This window comes from Poeciliopsis prolifica, unplaced genomic scaffold (assembly GCF_027474105.1).
Source record: "Poeciliopsis prolifica strain line A6 unplaced genomic scaffold, Auburn_PproV2 SCAFFOLD009, whole genome shotgun sequence".
NCBI lineage: Eukaryota > Metazoa > Chordata > Actinopteri > Cyprinodontiformes > Poeciliidae > Poeciliopsis > Poeciliopsis prolifica.
In genome coordinates this window covers 8067037-8086464 of record NW_026562384.1, presented here as the reverse complement: position 1 = coordinate 8086464, position 19428 = coordinate 8067037, and the positions used below count along the sequence as shown (strand labels likewise).

Sequence of the window (19428 nt, the reverse complement as noted above, 5' to 3'; positions counted from 1 at the left end):
ACAAGTCAGTCATTGCTGCAAAGACCACAATGACTGAGGCAGACGGAGCAGAGAATTGGACTGGATAAAGCCCCGCCCCTTTGAGCCACTGTCACCCATTGTCCATCATCTCTGGGATGGGTTTCTTAGGCAGTCACAAGAAGACTGGGCAGAGTCTAAAGGAAGATAAATTGATCTAAATACAGAATAATCCTGGAAGAAAACTTGCTAGAGTTCACAAAGTATTGATTTCTGGAGGAATTTAAGATTGATATTTGTAAAAAGAAATTTACAAGAAAGCCTTTTCTACCCCTTCACAAATATGGACTCCTTTGTGTTTGTGCATCATAATCCCAGGCATATAACCATTTATTTCACTGTTTAATTCATGACTTTACTTTCCTGTACAGCTGAGTGATTTATTAGAAACCTAGCACAGAAATACCTCAATGTGACCTTGCAAAGATAAATACCGCATTCAGAGATCAGGCCCACTTAGAAAAACATGATCCAGTGTTATGTGACTAAAGATGTTGCTGTTATCTAGCTGATGGAGCCCTGTTTCCCCAGGTGGTGCACAGAACCTATTTCCAGGGGATGAAGTGTCTGTTCCGTGTGTGCTTCTTCCCCAAGGACCCTGCAGACCTGTTAAGAAGAGACCCTGCTGCATTTGAGTACCTCTATATACAGGTAAAATGCTGGATTATTGGGGGATTTAAGCAGCACAGTCTCGTGGCACTGTTGGACTTTTGTCTCTTTGATGTGCAGTGGGTGCCACGTGGGAGTCAAAGCTTTTAAGTTTCTTTTTTTCAAGTTTGCTATTGGATTATGTATACCTGTGTTACATTTGAATGGTGTTGGAGACAGATATTATAAGAATGTGAACAAGGCTTTAAAGGTGTAGGTTTTTAAATATTTTAAAGACAATTAATTAAAGGGACAGTTTACTTTTTTTAAACAAAAAAAAAGATTTCTGTTAAAAGATTGTAGTCAGACAATATTTCACCTCCAGTCAGTAACTCTGTTACTTTCTTTGCTTTGATTAAATAGTGAACACAAAGTTGTATTAGATTTAGAAGTCTTTGTGATGAACTGTGACGACACCAGCCAAAGTAACAACCAAGATTGCCATTTAGCATGAATATTAAAAACCTCTGGGATGTGGTGGCACACGAGTTTTGTAACATGAATATGCAGCAACTGTGTGCTAATATCCTTCAGAGTTTTTAACAGAAAGAAAATGCTTAGAGTTTTCTACCGCCTGACTCTGTTCATAAACCCCAACAAACTGAGTTCAAGAAATATTTTTAGTTGTAAAGAGGAATCCGGAAGATCTTTATAACATAACCATTGAAGTATATGCCATTATGTTCTCACAGAGTCGCAATGACGTTATCAAGGAGCGCTTCAGCATGGACTGGAAATCTGACATCACGTTACGACTGGCTGCGCTCCACATCTACATCACTGTGTCCTCTGCGAGGCCTAACCAGAAGATCTCTCTCAAACACGTTGAGTAAGTCTTCAAAACAACTCCATTAATGCCTCTGTGCAGCATATCAATGAGTCCCATAGTAAGGTCTGTTCATTCACTGTCTAAATGAATGATAAGTCATTCTAAGAAGTATTAAAAGTTGTAATTACTCAAGGACCATTTTCCCTAGGTAGTTATCCATCACAAAATCCATTGCTTTGTGAAATTACATCTCACTAAATTTCCCCATTTATTATTCCAAACCTTAACTTAGCAAGTAATTAGTTAGCGCTATCATATCCACAGTAGCAGATCAGATTCGATGTGCTCGTAATAGACTTCAGATTACAAAATGAAACCAGGGATTGAGGAGAATGTTACTTACCCTCACTGTGCCTTCCTCTGGAATGAAAAAGAATTTTTTCTTGTCCTTTCGGATGTACTGTCTGTCTTGTACAATATTTTATCTGTTGTGTATTGAAAGCTACTGAGTTTTTGCTCTCTTGTCTTGGTCACAGGAAAGAGTGGGGACTAGAGCCTTTTCTTCCGCTCACTCTCCTCCCCACAGTGAAGGAGAAAAATGTGTGTAAATCCTTGTCTCAGCTGCTGAAGACATACCAACATCCACCACCATCAGGGAACAAGGTGACTATGTCAGAAAAACTTTTTGCATTGGTTGTAACAATTCTGTTACTTAAAATTGAAAAATGCCAAGCTGACACACGCTTGATTGCAATCAACATAATTTCTCAATACATTCCTAATTCTTTGCAGGAAATAAAGTTTTTTGTTTACATGGTAATAACTGCTAAATAGCAAGCCGTTCCGGCTTGCTCTTCAGCTGTGTACATATACCAGTTGCATAAGAGTCTATTATCCAGAATAGTGTCTCAACAGTGCCCCCAAGAGCATTTGGGATTTATAGCAGGAGTATTTTACTTTGACAGATGTGCTTCTATGGAGTAAAAATAGTTTCAAAATATCTGTGTGTGTGTAAAAGTATTTGTGCATGTGTATAGGTATCTGTGTGTGTGTAAAAGTATCTGTGTGTATGTAATTCTGGATTTGTAAACCTTAAAAGTAAAATAAACCTTCTACGCATACCAATGTTGAAATGGCATGCACAAGTAACCTGGTACACATACACAAAACTGCATTTATGCATAGATTCGGTTACGAGCGCACGACTATATTCTACTACCATTAAAAACGCACCATGTACTCACAAATCTGGAGCTCCCGAAGCATGAAATGAGTCTCAGAAATACTTGTGCACTCGTAACTGGATCTGTGCGTAAATGCAGTTTTGTGTGTGTGTACTATGTGACTTACTTACGTGACATACAGACGTAATGTACTTTTTCAACATTTGTAGGCGTAGGAGAAGGTACATTTTATTTTTAAGGTTTACAAGTCTAGTATTACACACACGCAGATATTTTTATACACCCACAAATATTTTTATGTACACTCAAATACTTATGCACATGCACAAATACTTCTGCACATGCACAAATACTTCTGCACATGCACAGATACTTTTACACACACACACAGATATTTTCAAACTATTTTCACTCCATATTTTTCTAATTGTCACTGTGCTGGCAGGTTCCTCCACTCCAGGGAAAGCTACAGTACATGAGAATAATCAACGATCTTCCACCTTTTGGTGGAATACTCTTTCACACAGTGGGATTGGTAATATATGTTTGAATATTTGCATTCAAAAATAGAAACTTCTGTGCTCAATAGATCCTTATTTAAAATATTTTTATTCCTTCAAAACTTTCATTCAGACCTGTGCAGTGACAGAATATGTGACAACCTGTTATTTTATCTTATGCACTCTGTTTTAGGACGAAAAGCAGTCTGCCACAACACTATTAGTGGGGCCTCGACATGGAATCAGTCATGTTATTGATCTCAAAAACAATCTCACAACCGTTCTGGCTGAGTTCAGTAGGATTTCCAAGATCCAGCTTTATAGAGAGAGTCAAGGAGTAGCTCGTGTTGAAGTATCAATTCATGAGGCCAAGGTAATACAGGTCGCATCCATACGAAAATTGTATTATTTTAAATGTGCTTTCACATAGAAATAACACAAGCGTTTATGAACAGTTGCTCAAGAGAGTGATTCTCAAGTGTTTTACAGCAAGTACTGTACTAACATTTTTGGAAGAAAATAGTACAGGAGAACTTAATTGTTGTGTCTGAATGATAAAACTAAAAAAACAGCCAACTAGGTGGAAGTGCATGAGGGATACAACAAGATAACCTTTACTCCAAAAAGTTTGAAATGACAACAATAAGGTATCTAAGACATCTAGAAGTCAAAAAGGAAACAAGAGGTTCCTAAAACCTTTTTTTAAATAATTTAATTTGATCTATAATTTAGTGATGGCAGCAGAAAAAAATTACGCTCTTCTGATTGTTTTAGAATTTATTCTCATAAAAATTTTGTAAGGCATACCGGACATTATACAATACATGTGTGAAGATGTAGCTGCAATTTTTAAAGAACATAGTGTAGAGAAGCACAGAAAGCTAAGTAGCTTTTATTGCTGGTTGTAGTTAGAAAATTACTTTGCAAATCAGACTGGTTTATGATTGGTTGTGTTTGATATGATTTTCAGAATTTTTACATAGCACTTCTATGTGTATTATATTTCTAATGTACCAAAGTACTTGAACTACTCAGCAGTTTTAATGATTAACTATACAATTACCAAACAAAAAACTAAGGGCCGCTAAAGATTGCTTGCAGTTTGAGAACCATAGCTCAAATAAAGTTACCATAGCTTTGTAACTTTATTTGAACAACTTTTTTTGAACAGAGTACTGTAAAATAATCCATCTATATTTCTATCTCTTCTAAAATCTTGCAGCCTCTGGTTTTACTCATGGAATGGCCTGATGCCAGTAACTTTGCGTGCCTCATTTCTGGCTACTATAAGCTATTTGTAGACCCCAAACGAAGCATCTACATCCGTAACTTTGGTCAGTCTCAGCTGACCAAGCCAGGTAAATATAATGATAGTTTTATGCAAACAATATTTATCAAATACATATATACGGTAAGCAAAGATTGATCAAGCATGTAAATGTGTTGAAATTGCTAAAATAGACTTATCGGTCTGCATTAGATACTGTCTGTAATTATCTGCATTATGTGTCAATTCTACATGGAGATTGATGAACACTGCTTTTTCACTGAATGAAGTCATTTTAACCAGCTGGTTTTTCCATCTCATGGCGCCCTCTGCTGTCTCTTCTTTCATCTTCATTCTTACTCATTGGACTGGAATGCCATTTTGCTTTCCCAAAATAGAGTAACATGAAATCTGCTTTCTACTGTAATGATAAACTTTTAGCGTTCAATCATGAACAGATCTTCAGCCATCTGCTGCATCAGTTTGTAGTCTACATCTAAGAAGATTCTTACCATTTTATCATTGCATTACATCAGAATCTAACCCTCCAACTTCAGACAATTTTCAGCCTTTAACATTCATTTCTGAAGTAAATAACCCCCATCTGACCACCAGCTGTTGCCTTTGCTTATCCATCTGGATCTTCTCTATCCCAACTAGTTCTTCACACCTCAAACTCTCCACTGCTCTGACCATTCTATCCTTAGATTACAGAAGTTCCCACCATCCCCATCCGCGAGCTGGTGCAGCTGGATTGCAAAGTGGAGGGCGGCGAGGGGAGGAGAGGGAAAGTTCCCACAGAGAGTCAGGAAGTTCAAGACCTGTAGTTCCTGCAGAACCTCAACATCTAGGCTTGTGTCACATTCACCTTAGAGAGCAGCAACAATTCCAGGAGCTCCAAGTGCACCCAGAGACCGAGCTCGACATTAACGAGAACTTTATTTCTCATGAGCCACCTGGTCGACCTCGTACCAAATCAGATCCCACACAGGAGACTACAGAGGAAATAGTTGGGGTTTTAGAGAGCCCAGCTGTAGAGAAGATAGGATTTCGACTGAGGGCCCAAACAATGGGTCAGTCAAAGAAAACTTCACGGTACTTCTGTGATTCCTGCAAAGCCAGGCTAAAGGCAGAGGGTCATTCAACTGCAGCAAACAGCAGTGGGAGCTCGGGGAGACATTGCTCCAGTGCTTGTGCCTCTCGAGATGTTGGGGCAGTAGACCTCATGGCTCTCCCACCTCCTGGCAATGAAGAAGAGGAGGAGGCAGATGGTGGAGGTGAAAAGTTGCAACCACCACCGCCTGCCATTGCTGCCCCACCACCTGGCTTTAGGGATAACAGTTCTGACGAGGATGATCCAAAAAGAGCAAAGAAGGCCAGAACTAGCACTAATGTTGAGATTGCTACAGGAAAGCAGGCACAAGCTAAAGAAGATGTGCCTGTGACACTGATTGATAATGTGGCCACAAGAACAGTTCGAGACCATGCCCAGGAGCTTGATGATGCTCTGGTGTCCACCTTACAGGCACTTGAGGCTCTGGCAGCCTCTGAAGACTACCCGCATCATCCTCAACAACCAACACAGACTGCAGGTCAACAGCCTCAGTCATACTACTGCTCACATTTCACTTACAGCATAATTTTCCTGATCAGACAGATACCAAATTAACAATGCATGGTATTACCAATGTACTGTTTCTATATGCATAGAGCATTTGTAGTTACCTATGTTTTGTACTCCAGAATTATTACTAAAACTCAAAATATTCCTGAGTAATTTTACTAAAATATAAGCTTCATATAAACAAAGACGATATTAATCAAACATTGTATGTCACAATGGGACCAAAAGAAAGAAAACATGTTTAAGATAATTTATCAGGATTATTTTTATGAGTAGCAAAGCGACAGTATTTCCAAATCAAGCAAAACCTTTAAGCTGCATGCAAAACTGTAATGCTTATCCTTTTTTTGTGCAGGTATATAAGTTTCGTGTAGATTAACTGGTCAAAGATAGTTACTTCAATCATTTATTCCATTTGTGACCCACATCCATATACTTCTGTTCAGGTATTTGTTCTTTGATTATACTAACTGTGTGCTTTGTTGGTGTCATCCTCAGGGTTGATTGTCTTAGCTGCCATTACACCTGAGTCATCACTGGATTCAGGTCATGAGACCAACTCCTCTGAATTAACAGATGTTTCTGAGATGGTGTCAGCAATGAAGCAAAACCAGAACCAGGCATATCTCCTAGCTCACCATATCAACAAGGAGCGTATTCTCTGCCGTCGTGACTTCCCCATGGCAATCCCTGGCTGCACTGCAAAGACCATAGGGACTGGGGCTTTTACTGTGGGTCAGATTCGTGCTGGTTGCCCACCAAAGCAAGTAATCCTGAGTAAGACTGTTCCCTTTAAAGTAAGCCCTGGCCAAGATTCAGCAATACTTAGGGTTGTGACAGAACAAGGTGGCACTCAAGACACTTCTCAGACTGAACAGAAAGTAGAATTAAAAGCAATATCAGAATCTATCAAAGCAAACACAATTGAACCTGATTCTAAGAAATCAGAAGAACCTAAAAAAGTTAATCCGCCACTGACAACTCAAGTCAATGCTGATCAGACCATATCAACCTCTTCAGAAATAACCCAATCTCAAAATCTGTCTGATGGTGTGAAGATTAAAACAGCAGCACCTCTTGCTATAGACCCAATACACAAAGCCTTACCTAAAATTTTGCCTGTGAACACAAGTGTTTCTGTCAAGATCTCCTCCACTAATATGTGCCAAGAAGCCAAGACTGCCTCCAATGAGACCATGAAGCCTTCAAGCTCTGCAGAACTTCTGCCGGTGGATGACCTTTTCTGCACATGCCCTGTTCAACAGGAACCCACACCTCAACTAAGGCTAAAAGACCCACAGGTCCAAAAGATGATAGTGTTTCAGTCATCCTCCCCCACAGATGATGAGCGTCTTCGAGCCAAAGGCCTCCAACTGGCAAATAATAAAGAAAATACAACAAGAGTAGGAGCTGATCCTACTTTGGCAAAGGCAAGCCCTCAAATACAAAGTAAGTTATCCCCTCATTTGCCTGTGAATGTAGAAAGGAAGGAAATATCTGAAAACAAGACTGAGGGTGTCCAGGTAAAATCCCACTCAGAATCACAGAATCAGAAATCCACAGTAAAATTCTTACCTATTTTAGATGATCTCACAACACCAAGTCCCAATGTGGAAAAAGTCTCCACTCTTCCAGCTAGAGACTCAAAGAAGCAGGGCAGTGACAAGAAATCACAGCGCAATGCTCCTTTTTTGAGCTTTAGGAACCTTCTTTCAGCAACATTTCCTGCAAGAATGAGAAAAGAGACAGATGAACGAAGAGCACAGTTGCAAAAAGTTCGGCAGTATGAGCTAGAGTTTTTAGAGGAATTGCTGAAGCCCAAGTCATCACAAGGGGAATATATACCCCAAGGATCCTCTCCTGTGCCATCAGGCACTCCTTGCGCCTGCCAACTCCGTACAAGTCCTGTTCTTAAAGCTCCAGGGATATCCAGGGAGCAGCGACGAAGTTGTGACTGTAAAAGAATGTGCAGGGGTATGCGACTACCAGACACACCAGTTGACACCACCACAGAGACAAAAAATCGAGGCAGAGAGAGAAATATCTCAAAGACCCCTCCAACTGTTTCCAAAACTCCCCATACCCAAGGTGGTACAAGGAGACCTCAAACTTTAGAGATCAAAACCACAAGAATACGATCTACCAGTCTTGAGTCAAGAGAGCCAAGGAGAGACCAGAGCTCTTGCTTACCCACTTGTACTTCTCGAACCGACTGCACAGGAGCTCCACAATACAAAAAGCTTCAGAGACGATACAGCATTGGAGAGCTAGACAATAGTTCAAACACACCTGTGTATGCTGAGGTGAAACCAAAACCCAAAAGTCTGGAGAAAGAAATGGAAAGAGTGAGGGCCACAGGATTAAGGCTTCCCACTCCTATAGAGCCAATTCACACTCAGTCTCATCAGGCAGACAGTAAAGGGAAAAGGGGTGTCTTTTTCATTCAAGGAGAGGAACTGCTTCGTGACACTAAAGAAGGAACTGGGGAAGTTTTGCTCACATTACCCAGTGAAGATAGTGATGACAAAGACAAATGCTGCTCATTTTGTTTCTGTTATAGGAAGTGTGAAGCTGCAGATGAAAGCAGTGAGAAAGATGAACTCTCATATTCTATACCTCTACAGGTCCTTCCAGGGATGGAGATGGACTCGCGCACATTTCCTGTTGTAAGCAAAACACTCCAGGTCTTAAATGCAGAGGACTGCAGTGGAGAAGAAGAGGAGGAAGAGGAAGAGGAAGAGGAACCACAGACACAAGATATTGACCTAAGAACCTGTGGCACACTGGAAGGGAGCCTTGCACGTGTACAGGCTCTGCAAGGGAAAAGTTTCAGTTTACCTGATGGTTTTTTAAATGCTCAGCTGGATGCTAATGAGTTGCTAGCTATCCTTCGACAGTGTGCTAACAGCCCACAGGCTGACGGCGAAGCTCGTCTTCAGTCTTCACGGATTGCAGAGTACAAACAGGAACTGGCAGTTCGATTCAAAGAGTTCAGGGCATCATGCCGACGAGTGGCAAGTGTTGAAAAAAGTCCAACACGAATGCTTGCTGTTGTTTCAGATAGTTTCCAGGTGTTATGTGAACTAACTCAGACCTTATTCAAACTGGTCAGAGGAGTCCGCTCAGATGCCCAAAGGCTACAGCTGTTGAGGAAAGTTGAGGAAGTTGCTATCAACTACACTTTACTTCTTCGTGCTGCGGAAGAGTCCATGGGACACTCAAGCAGTTTGCCAACAAAGACAATGAGCCCTCAGATTTGCTCCAAAACCAATAACATGAGCTCACTTACACGACCCATCAAAACTCTGCCTGCACAGTAGGAATGAGTCTGGCAGGAACATTGGATGGCTACTTTAGCCAAATTCATTATTTATTTAGCTTTTACAATTTTTACTAAATCTGCAATGAATCATTCAATTGCAATGCAACTCTTTCATCCCATGTTTAGAGGCCCTGAGGTAGCCTTGTTTTGAAAACAGAGATACGCCAAACTAATGCACAATGGAGCAAGAACTCTACAGCAGGCTGGGTGATACAGGGCTAATCACCTCATATGAACATTTTCAAGATGAAATATATATATATACATATATGTATAATAAAATATTTTATATACATATTATGTATATTTTAGTTGTGTCTATACAGCAAATATTATAAAGTTGGTGAAGAAAATGAATTATAAATTTATTTAAAATATACTAAAGTAATATAATTATAAAGTTAACAATACATCAGAAGTACATGTATGCATTGAACTAAACTAGTTCAGAGATCTTGTCACGTAGCGACTTCTGTAAACTGAATAGTCCAAAGGGTTGGTTAGGTGGTGATGTGCTTGTGGAATTTGTTACCTGTTGTAATGCAAACATAATCTCTTTTGGCTGTGCTGGCAATGTGTGATATACAATGTACAGGCCAAAATGCAAGGAAACGAGTTGGAAACTGCAAAAACAATGAACAAAATTATAAAGTTGACTACTGAGGCCCCATTCTCTCTTTACAAAAAAAAGCAGATATGAAACACAAATGTTCAGAAGCAGACAATGTAGCAGAGACCCAAGTCACAGTTTTATCCACTGTACAGTAATGAGTGCAATTACATCACTCAGCTGTAGAAGAGACTTTGCCACAGTATAATTTGTAACACGAACTGTGTACTTTACACCTTTATCAATTTATGACTCACTTGCTTCTCACTGATTGTAAATGACATTAATAAATATCTTCACTAGCAAGTGAGTAAGCCTGTGACTAGGATTTTGCACAACCTCGAAACGATTTTCAAAGTTAAATGTATCCTTTAATGTTTACATATGTGTTTTTGTTTCATCCTGCTGCTGAAAACTTTACTTGAGTCAACATTACAACAGTTCATTTCCTTAATGCTAAAGCTGACCTGTTTCAAGATACTCTTTAATTTTTATTAATATTTTAAGATACTATATAATAAAATCTGCTTTCTATGTGCTGTTACACATTGTGAAATCTAGCAAATATTTAAACACACAAAGTAGTTTTCTATGTATTTTAATAAAACTAACACACCATTTCCTGTCTGCAATCTTTCTTTGTGTCAGATCCTCTTGCCATTGCCAAAAATGATCTATGCCTGTGCTGGCCTATTATGTATCATGGAGACTGTTAAAAGAAAGTACAATGAAACAAAATTGTTGGTGGTGTTTCTTCTGCACAAGTAAAAATGAAAAGAGAATGTTAAATGGTTATGTCAAAAATTCAAGAAACTTATTACCATAAACTGTATGTCAATCTGGTGGAAAGGTAGGTCTAATGGTAATACGATTAAAAGTAACAGACAAACAATTACTATCATACTATAATTGTGGTGAAATATTATTTTCACCACAATTATTAATTGAAAATAGCTGGTTAATCAAGCACTGAAATTACATTTAGAAGACACTACTTTCTGTCAGCACTCTCTTTTAACAGTTTTTTTTCTTTGCTGCTAATGTTGCATTTCATAACAGTTGTGTAATGTTATTTTTCTCACTGTGGATATTTTTTTCCCTCGCAACCTTCAGGGACACGTGTTGGAGCTGGGGACGATGATAATGTACAGATTTTTTAAAATGGGCAAAGCAGACAAAACTGAAAGAGGAACCATGTTCACAATTTGCAAATGGTATCCCGTATGGGAATGTCAAATTTTACGCAGAAAATGTAAATGATGTGATAAAATGTTTGAGAGAATAAGACATACTTTTAAATCATTACTTGTAATATTAAGATTTATCCGAGCCCTTCACTATTTTGTATATAGGACATGTCTGTGAGGTAATTATTTGTAGTGTAAATGTAACATAGAGACTAATAGCAAAGTCATATATTTTGAAGAAAATCAGTACAAAGCATGGGACATGTTTATTTTTATAAACAAAAAATATCAGACAATGTTTCCTCATCAGCCTGAGAACATTTCAGCATTCAAGAAACATTTTCTGTGTTTATCATTGTTTCTGTTGCTTTGCTAAATGGACCTCAGGTCACTTTGTTCCTTCCCCAAATTGTGCATCCAATTTGTGCCTACCGTATTTAGATAAACTACTGCATGTCCAAACATTTCTCCAGATAAATCATTATTTTATGTATCCATGGCAATAAATAATTATGAAATGTTACTAAAAGTACAAAAACCTTAAAATTACAATTAATAATTTTTATATATATATATATACATATATTTGTAAACTTCCCTATTTCCATTTAAAGTGATTGTGGTCCCAGTTTAGGCAGTTGACTCTGAAGATTGTCCAGTGAATATCTGTAGTCAGAGAAAAAATGACTTTCAGTGACCATCTGCTCGTAAATGTTTATAAGAGTCACAAAATTTTCTTATAGTAGGTTAATTGTAGTTAAGATCAAATTATTTTAAACTATTGGTTGCCATAAAACCTCAAGGACAGTATGAATTGATGCACAGCTGTTAGGCTACCTAACAGTCTCTCGATAGCTCCTTTTCATACCCAAGAGGTCGACAGAAAAGTACAAATTGGTGAAGGAGTGAAATGACCAGCGCTGTGCTAAGTTGATCAGTCTGTGTTTCATTCACATAATAACCACCGTGACTTGGTCTTTTGTTTTTCTTTTGTACACTGATTCATTCCTGTCTCAATTCACTGTCAATGATCTTGTCGACACTGTGGTCTTTTGTCTGTGTACAAAGCTAATTCATGTTTTAAGAGCAATAAAGAATATTATATAAACTATTTCAAAGAATTTGGAAATGCCATTGAATGAACGAAGTTTAATTTAATACGCAATTTTTGTTGACGCAACCTTTAACAAATGAAAAATTGATAACAAAGAAACATACCTCATTTCCCTTGGGCAGAAAATGATGTTGACTTGAAAGTGTAAATTAATATGTTCAGTCACAATATTGTGTTGTTGGTTTTATTGCTTAAAATTTCAAAACCAGCTTCTGAGTCAACACACAAGCATGCTAACCACTTTCTTAAGGTGATGTGAGAAATTAACAACTCTCAGTGCATTATATTGAAACTCCATCAAGGTTCATTCCAGCCTCGATCTAAGAGCTGCAAGGAAAATAATTGTCCTGTCAAAGGATTCTCCCACCTTAGCTATGGATCTGTGCAGGGGACTGTAGTAATTCTAGAGAATTACTACAGCCCTCTTTGCTGCTTTAGACCTCTAAGCTCTTCAGAACAGCATTTGATATTTAGATTAAATCCCATGCAGAATATTAACTACTTGTCTTCATGTATTTAAAGAGGGAAATGCCTAGGTTTTTATCTTGTTGCATGGCCATAAAAAGGGGGCATAAAACAAATACCCCCACACTTCTTCATGTGTCCTTTCCTTCCATTCCACAGTTCTGCTCTACTTAGCATTGAGTCAGTCACATAAAATTTAAATGAAACACACTGAAATTTGTTTTTGTAATATTACAACAATTTGAGGAAAAAGTCACACTGTTCTAATATTGCTGCAGGGCGCTGCACAAGGCAGATCAGTTTATCATTGTATGTGTATTTTGTAGTTTCATGGGCGTCAGCTTGATAAAAACAAATTTACAACCCCAAAAAAGGTCACAGAGATCTATGTCGATATGGAACCAAGCCAATTCCCAGATTCCTGAGAAAGAGAGCACAAAGGGATGTGTGAGAAGCCAGACCATTGAAAGAAACACCAGTTTTATAAATCGGTTTATGAAAAGAGGTTTAAAAAGGGCGACCTTCAGCATACTTTAATAGCAATGTGAAAATCATGACTTTCAATTCTGTGGATCTTACAAATTATAAAAATACTGCATAGAATTTATAAATAAATAAATAAAATAAAAAATAAGAATAGTTTAATCCGTAACAGCTGCATACTGATTGGATTTCTCGTGTCTTTTCCATTTTCCTCAGTCAACAGCTTTCAGTGACCTCGCTCGCGCACGATACCCATTTCAGTTCCCTTGTCCAGGATGACGTAATCGCGGCACAGCGTAAGCGAAAGCAGCGTGCGCGCCCCCTTCTACAATGAGCTGCGCGCGCGAGGTGTGGGACATAATGGAGGATAGGTAGGGAAACTCTGCACGGCTCTGTAAAGAGTAGCTCATCAACTGTTGATATATTTGTAGTTGTTGCCCCCCTAACTCGACAGCTTCTCGCTGCCGCAACCCGTCCGGTGTCAAACGACGACCCAAGCGACGCAACAAAATGCCGAATATTAAGATTTTTAGCGGCAGCTCCCATCCGGATCTTTCTCAGAAAATAGCAGATCGCCTCGGTCTTGAGCTGGGAAAGGTTGTCACCAAGAAATTTAGCAACCAAGAAACATGGTAAGCTTTTTATTTTATTTATTTATTTTATGTCGCATGAGAAATGCTAATTATGATTAAATGTCGTAAGCTGATGTTAGCTGTTTATGAGAAGCGGTGTCACGCTGAAAATTGCCGCGCAGTGTTTTCAGGAACTTGTAGTCCACGCATGCTTCATGAACTCACAATAACTTGTCTAATAGACAAGTGTGCAGAACCCCGGCATTCAAATAATTCAATCCACCTAGAAACCAAAAGAGTAGAGTCCCATGAGTCTATACTTTTCTTATCCTCCCTGTAAGCCTTGATCAGGCCGAACCACATGGTGACACAAGCCATTGTTTATTCTGTTTCATATGACCTGCTTGCTTGGCTCAAAGTGCTGTTTGTTTTCCCACTTCTCTTCCTCTGAAAGCGTGGAGATCGGGGAGAGCGTCCGAGGGGAAGACGTTTACATTGTCCAAAGTGGCTGTGGGGAGATCAATGATAATTTGATGGAGCTGCTGATTATGATCAATGCCTGCAAGATTGCCTCAGCCTCCAGGGTCACAGCTGTCATCCCCTGCTTTCCTTATGCGCGGCAGGACAAGAAGGACAAGGTGGGGGTGAGGGATATTTGTCTACTTACTTCTGTCATGCCATTTGCCACCCAGAATCATGACAAGAAGCCCGCAGACATGTGCACCCACAGTCAGCCCTGGAGGCGCATTTACTTTCAGTTTATGGTTTTTGCCTGATGTTATAAGCTCATTCTAATTGCACTGCTAGTTCCCATTGTATTTTCATTTGTCTCTTAATTCAAAAGAGACTGAATTAAGACTCTTAATTCAGTCCTTTAAATCACATCGCATGAGTGGAATGTGTATAGCATGTACGCACGCAGGTCACTTAATTTGAATATAATCAATAAGTGAATTTATTTTTATTAGATTATAAAGTTTTAAGTACTCTTCAAACCAAGTGACACAGTTCAACAGTTTATTTCTGCTTGTAAACTAATTATGGATTATGAATAATAACTTGAAGAAACTATTTATTAAGAAATGATATGTTGAGATTTTTACAATAATGGAGGCTCCGGACAACATAGTTGTCTAGCAAACACCTATTGACACCCTTCACTGAGAGGAGTGTACGTCTAAAGGGAAGATTTGTTATTTAGATTACTATGAAGAAGTAAACCAATGGAATGTCCAGTGGAAGGAAAAAATGTAGTCACATAAGATGCACAAGCAAAAGTATTTTTTTGTGATCTTCTTAGCTGTAGTCATTAGTACAAAAATACTTACAAAATATACATCTTACTTATAAGTAAATGCATTATTAACATTAAGTAAGTATAATTTGTCTGTATTTAGTGTAGACTTTTATAGATTTTATCCTTTTACCAGTACGACTGAAGTCTGGTGCTGAGCGATATTTTTAGAAATGAGCCATGCCTGCTAGATTTTTTTTATTCCATGTGACCGAGCAGATCTGTTTTCATCACAGAGCCGGGCTCCTATCTCTGCCAAGCTGGTGGCCAACATGTTGTCTGTGTCGGGCGCAGATCATATCATCACAATGGACTTGCATGCCTCACAGATACAGGTGGGTTCCAGGAGGTTGAAACATGGCTAGATTTTATTTTGACTTTGACTAGATTTTGACTTCTGCCCAGTTTTACTTATAAGTAAATAAACAGTGTAACTTGGCTTCATTTTAGTTAGAAACCATAAAAAAGGTAAAGATCTTCACCTGTCCTCTCTTTTCTGTTTGACTCCATTGATCATGGTGAAACAGAGCACATAGTTGTTAATATAGCTTAAAATCTGTTTATAATTTGATTGACAATATTTTTACCCTCTCTGCAGTCATGCCAGAAAACACTAAAATGAGACATTTTCCATGTATAGTCTTAAGGGTACTGATGGTACCGTTTGGCTTGGCACACGTTGCACATGTGCAAATCAAGTTTTGATTTGCATTGCCTTGAATTTACATAGTTGTCAGCTGAGTGAGAAGTGAGTCCATGAGAACTGACCAGCGTGTGTTTATTTATTTCTTTCCAGGGATTCTTTGATATCCCTGTGGACAACTTGTATGCAGAGCCAGCTGTCTTGAAATGGATCAAGGAGAACATCCTTGAATGGAAAAATTGCATCATTGTGTCACCTGATGCAGGAGGAGCTAAAAGGTATGCTGGGTTTAGCTTCTGTGGGTTTTTTTTTTTTTAAGAATATTCTCCAGATGAGCGAAGTTTTTTGTTTGTTTTTGGTTTTTTTGTTGTTTTTTTGACAGACTATACTGCCCCAACAAGCCATTTGAAGTAATTACCTTCAGCTTGTGAACTCTGTCTCCTCCCTCTGCAGGGTCACCTCAATTGCAGACAGGTTGAATGTGGACTTTGCTCTAATTCACAAGGAGAGAAAAAAGGCAAACGAGGTTGATCGTATGGTTCTTGTCGGAGATGTGAGGGATCGCGTTGCAATTCTGGTGGATGACATGGCTGACACTTGTGGGACAATCTGCCATGCTGCCGATAAGTAAGCTGTTTCACATTGCTTTTTTAAAGTAAACCTTGCTCCTATTTAGTCTGCAATACTCTGGGATAACATTGAATTTTATATACTTTTCCAAGTCTGGATAGGTGTGGAAAATGAAAATAGAATATAAAAAAATATTTGTTTTATCTCTTCACTCATCCATCTCTTCAACTGTTCATTTCTTTGTCTTCTCTGTGTTCTACTGTCATTTATTTTTTCCTTCTATCATTCATAACTTCCATCCATCCCACCCAAAGAACAGTTGTAATTATCCTTTAAAACACATGAAAAAAATTGTGTCTGATAAAGGGTGACATTTTGAATTGAAAATGTGGAGGGACCCTTAAGAAAGTGTGCAGCTTTGGCTTTTGTTAATTAAGCTCAGAGAGAACTGCATTTGTATTGAAACATGTTACATTTCAGCAATGTCCTGTGCTCTTTCTTTTCACTCTAGACTCATCTCTGCGGGTGCCACAAAGGTTTATGCCATCCTGACCCACGGCATCTTTTCTGGTCCAGCCATTTCACGCATCAACAACGCCTGTTTTGAAGCTGTTGTCGTCACCAACACAATCCCTCAGGAGGAGAAGATGAAGCATTGTCCCAAAATACAGGTTTGAGATATAAAAAAAAAAATCAAGATGTGAATAGCTCAAGGGGATTTTATTTCTTGATAGACTTTTATGATTCAGACACTTGAGTTTGATGAACAGTTTGTGCAATCCAGCTCTGGTCATGTGTTTCTTTTCTTCCTCCAGGTGATAGACATCTCCATGATTCTAGCAGAGGCCATTCGCAGAACTCACAACGGGGAATCTGTGTCTTACCTTTTCAGTCATGTCCCCCTGTAGCAACGCCATCATCTGTGCTCAGTTGATACCAAATACGAGAAGAGGGAATGCCCCCAAATACTACTATTACCAGAGCTGTTCTGCTAAATAACAATGTCGAAAACAACCAATGAATGAATCAGCCGTCATGTTTGTTACTAATGCAGCCCCCGTACCCGCCTCACTCGCCACCCTCCACCCTTTAAGTCTGAAATGAAATCCCTTGATGTTCAGGGAGCCGAAGCAAGCGCAAGCTACCAGTTTTAGACAGGCTTATTTATGTGTATGGGTAAATGAAGTATTTATCCACTGTGAACTTTGTGTTTCTTTCAGCGCATTTAACTCATGGTTTCTGCTGATTGTCGTGTCACTTTGTTGTCAAAGAGCTTCTATAAATACCCCCGGCAGGTACCAGTGCTCAGGAGAAGCGTCTGTTACGTAAAGCTGTTACAGTGCTTTCTGTTACAATGAATGAGTGCAGTTTCTCTGTTGCTTGAAAGGATTAGTTACTCCATTTGAATGTTCATTTAACTAGTTTACAGTGCCACTGAAGCTCCACTCAACCAAGAGTGCCTCAAAAGTCTGAAATGAAATTGAATTCCCCTCTACTCTTCTACTACTCTCCCTTTTCTTCTTCCTTTGCTTTTAGATTTTTCACTGATGAAAACTTTCAGGTGTCTTGCAGGCTGAAAGCGAGATCTTTTTAGGAAGTTTCTTTCAACTCTTGAGGTGCCCTCATTGAGTGGGGAATGCCCAGTGTCTCCAAAGTTGTTGTTTTTTTTGTAGTCTAAAATGAAGATAAAGAAGTAGTCAGGTTTTTAGCTTGGGGTCTCTGCAGGCTGGAGCTTCCTTCAGAAATCTTCACCTGCTATGTTTTTGTTTTGTACGTCTGGAAGAAAAAATTGTCATTAATGTGCAAAACTTAAGTCTTTGTGTTCTTTTACAGTAGAAGGAATTCACCAAGTGTTTGAGGGATGCATTCTCAATAAATTTGAATATGCCAAACTAAATCCATGGTCTCCTCTTTTATCCTAAGTTAGTCACTGTTGAGAGATGGAGCTTACATTTGCATCACCTTGCAAAGGTTTTCAAACCAGCTGAGATTTTTCTGGTTTTCTTGCATAACAGCCGCAAACGTTTATGCTGTTCTATTAGTGAAGATTTGCAAACATGAAGAAAAAGTGTATCAGGCTTTTGAGTTACAAGCTTTGCAAATTGGTGGTTAAGATGGAAAAAAAAGAGATAGAGTGAGCCCTTTCTTGCATGTACCATGGAAAGTATGTTTATACTCCAAACACAGGAGCCTCATGCAGGTATAGCAAGTTCAGGAGGCTTTCTCAGATTAACCAAGCCTGTTTTCTAACAATTTTTTTTTCCTCAATTTGTGCTTGCATGTACAAAAGGGAAAACTGTTTTTTTCTTCTTTTGCAACATTATGCTTCAGACAGACATAAAGGAAGTGAAACTATTAATCTTCATTCCAGAAGCACAACTGTGTTATCTAAACTCATTTCTCTTCAAACTGTTATTTTATGGGTGGGAATAACAATCATCTGTACAGAGTTTTATTTGCTTTACAAAATCAGAAGTGATATAATTACAGGTATAGTCTCCTGTCATATATCAATGTTTAAAACCTAAGTAGTAATGTGAGACATCAACTCGCCGTATAAGAATAACTTGACAAATACAACTTTGTTGAAAGCACTTATGGATTTTAATTTTACCCAACCAAATTTACATAGAATAAGGAGGTTGGATTTTTCTACAGAAAAAAAAAAGTATGGCAAATGTTTATAACATAAGATCAACTTTGTCTGACAATCTGTTCCACTTCAGAAGGGTTTTACTAGCTACAACTACATTTTGACTGTCCTGAATGGTAATTTAAGATATTTGCATTCACATTCTGACGAGTAACAAGAATAATGCAAAATATATTCAGTTAGATTTTAATGAATTGAGATGCCTTTCAAGTGATCACAAATGACATCATTTGACATGTCACCTAAATTTGTAGACATAATTAAAAATATCTCAAACTCAGTAGTCAAAATTAAATTTTTTAGATATCTGAAAGAAGAAATTGTGCATCTGCCTCCCTGCGTATGAACTGTGCAAACAGCTGCCTGCAGAATAGTGTGCATAAAACTGTCAGACAATACCACAATGTAGAAAGAACTCAATAGTTTGGAATATGCAGAGAATGCAAACTTCCTGAACTTTAAAATCTGAAAAGCATTTTCTATGCATTCTTTTCTGACACACACA

At 38.5% G+C, this 19428-nt stretch overlaps 2 protein-coding genes across 4 annotated transcripts in view; both read left to right on the top strand.

Annotated features, from left to right (window-relative positions):
* Positions 1-12227, top strand: part of frmpd3 (FERM and PDZ domain containing 3) — a 96497-nt gene extending 84270 nt beyond the window's left edge. For both annotated transcript variants that reach the window (XM_055034238.1, XM_055034239.1), the window contains 8 exons: positions 550-669; positions 1359-1495; positions 1972-2098; positions 3065-3154; positions 3313-3492; positions 4342-4477; positions 5094-5978; positions 6509-12227. In XM_055034238.1, coding sequence (XP_054890213.1) covers positions 550-669; positions 1359-1495; positions 1972-2098; positions 3065-3154; positions 3313-3492; positions 4342-4477; positions 5094-5978; positions 6509-9330 — 4497 coding nt within the window. In that variant the 3' untranslated portion in view covers positions 9331-12227. The remainder of the gene's footprint in view (positions 1-549; positions 670-1358; positions 1496-1971; positions 2099-3064; positions 3155-3312; positions 3493-4341; positions 4478-5093; positions 5979-6508) is intronic.
* Positions 12228-13512: 1285 nt separating this feature from the next.
* Positions 13513-18167, top strand: prps1b (phosphoribosyl pyrophosphate synthetase 1B). Of its 2 annotated transcripts, none has more exons than XM_055034241.1 (7): positions 13513-13823; positions 14218-14401; positions 15294-15392; positions 15854-15978; positions 16154-16327; positions 16782-16941; positions 17086-18167. In XM_055034241.1, exons 1-7 carry the CDS (start codon positions 13702-13704, stop codon positions 17176-17178), a joined length of 957 nt encoding a protein of 318 aa, XP_054890216.1. In that variant the 5' UTR covers positions 13513-13701; the 3' UTR covers positions 17179-18167. The 2 variants fall into 2 exon arrangements, with proteins under 2 accessions (XP_054890216.1, XP_054890215.1); XM_055034240.1 differs by having other exon boundaries at positions 14218-14407.
* Positions 18168-19428: the final 1261 nt, after the last annotated feature.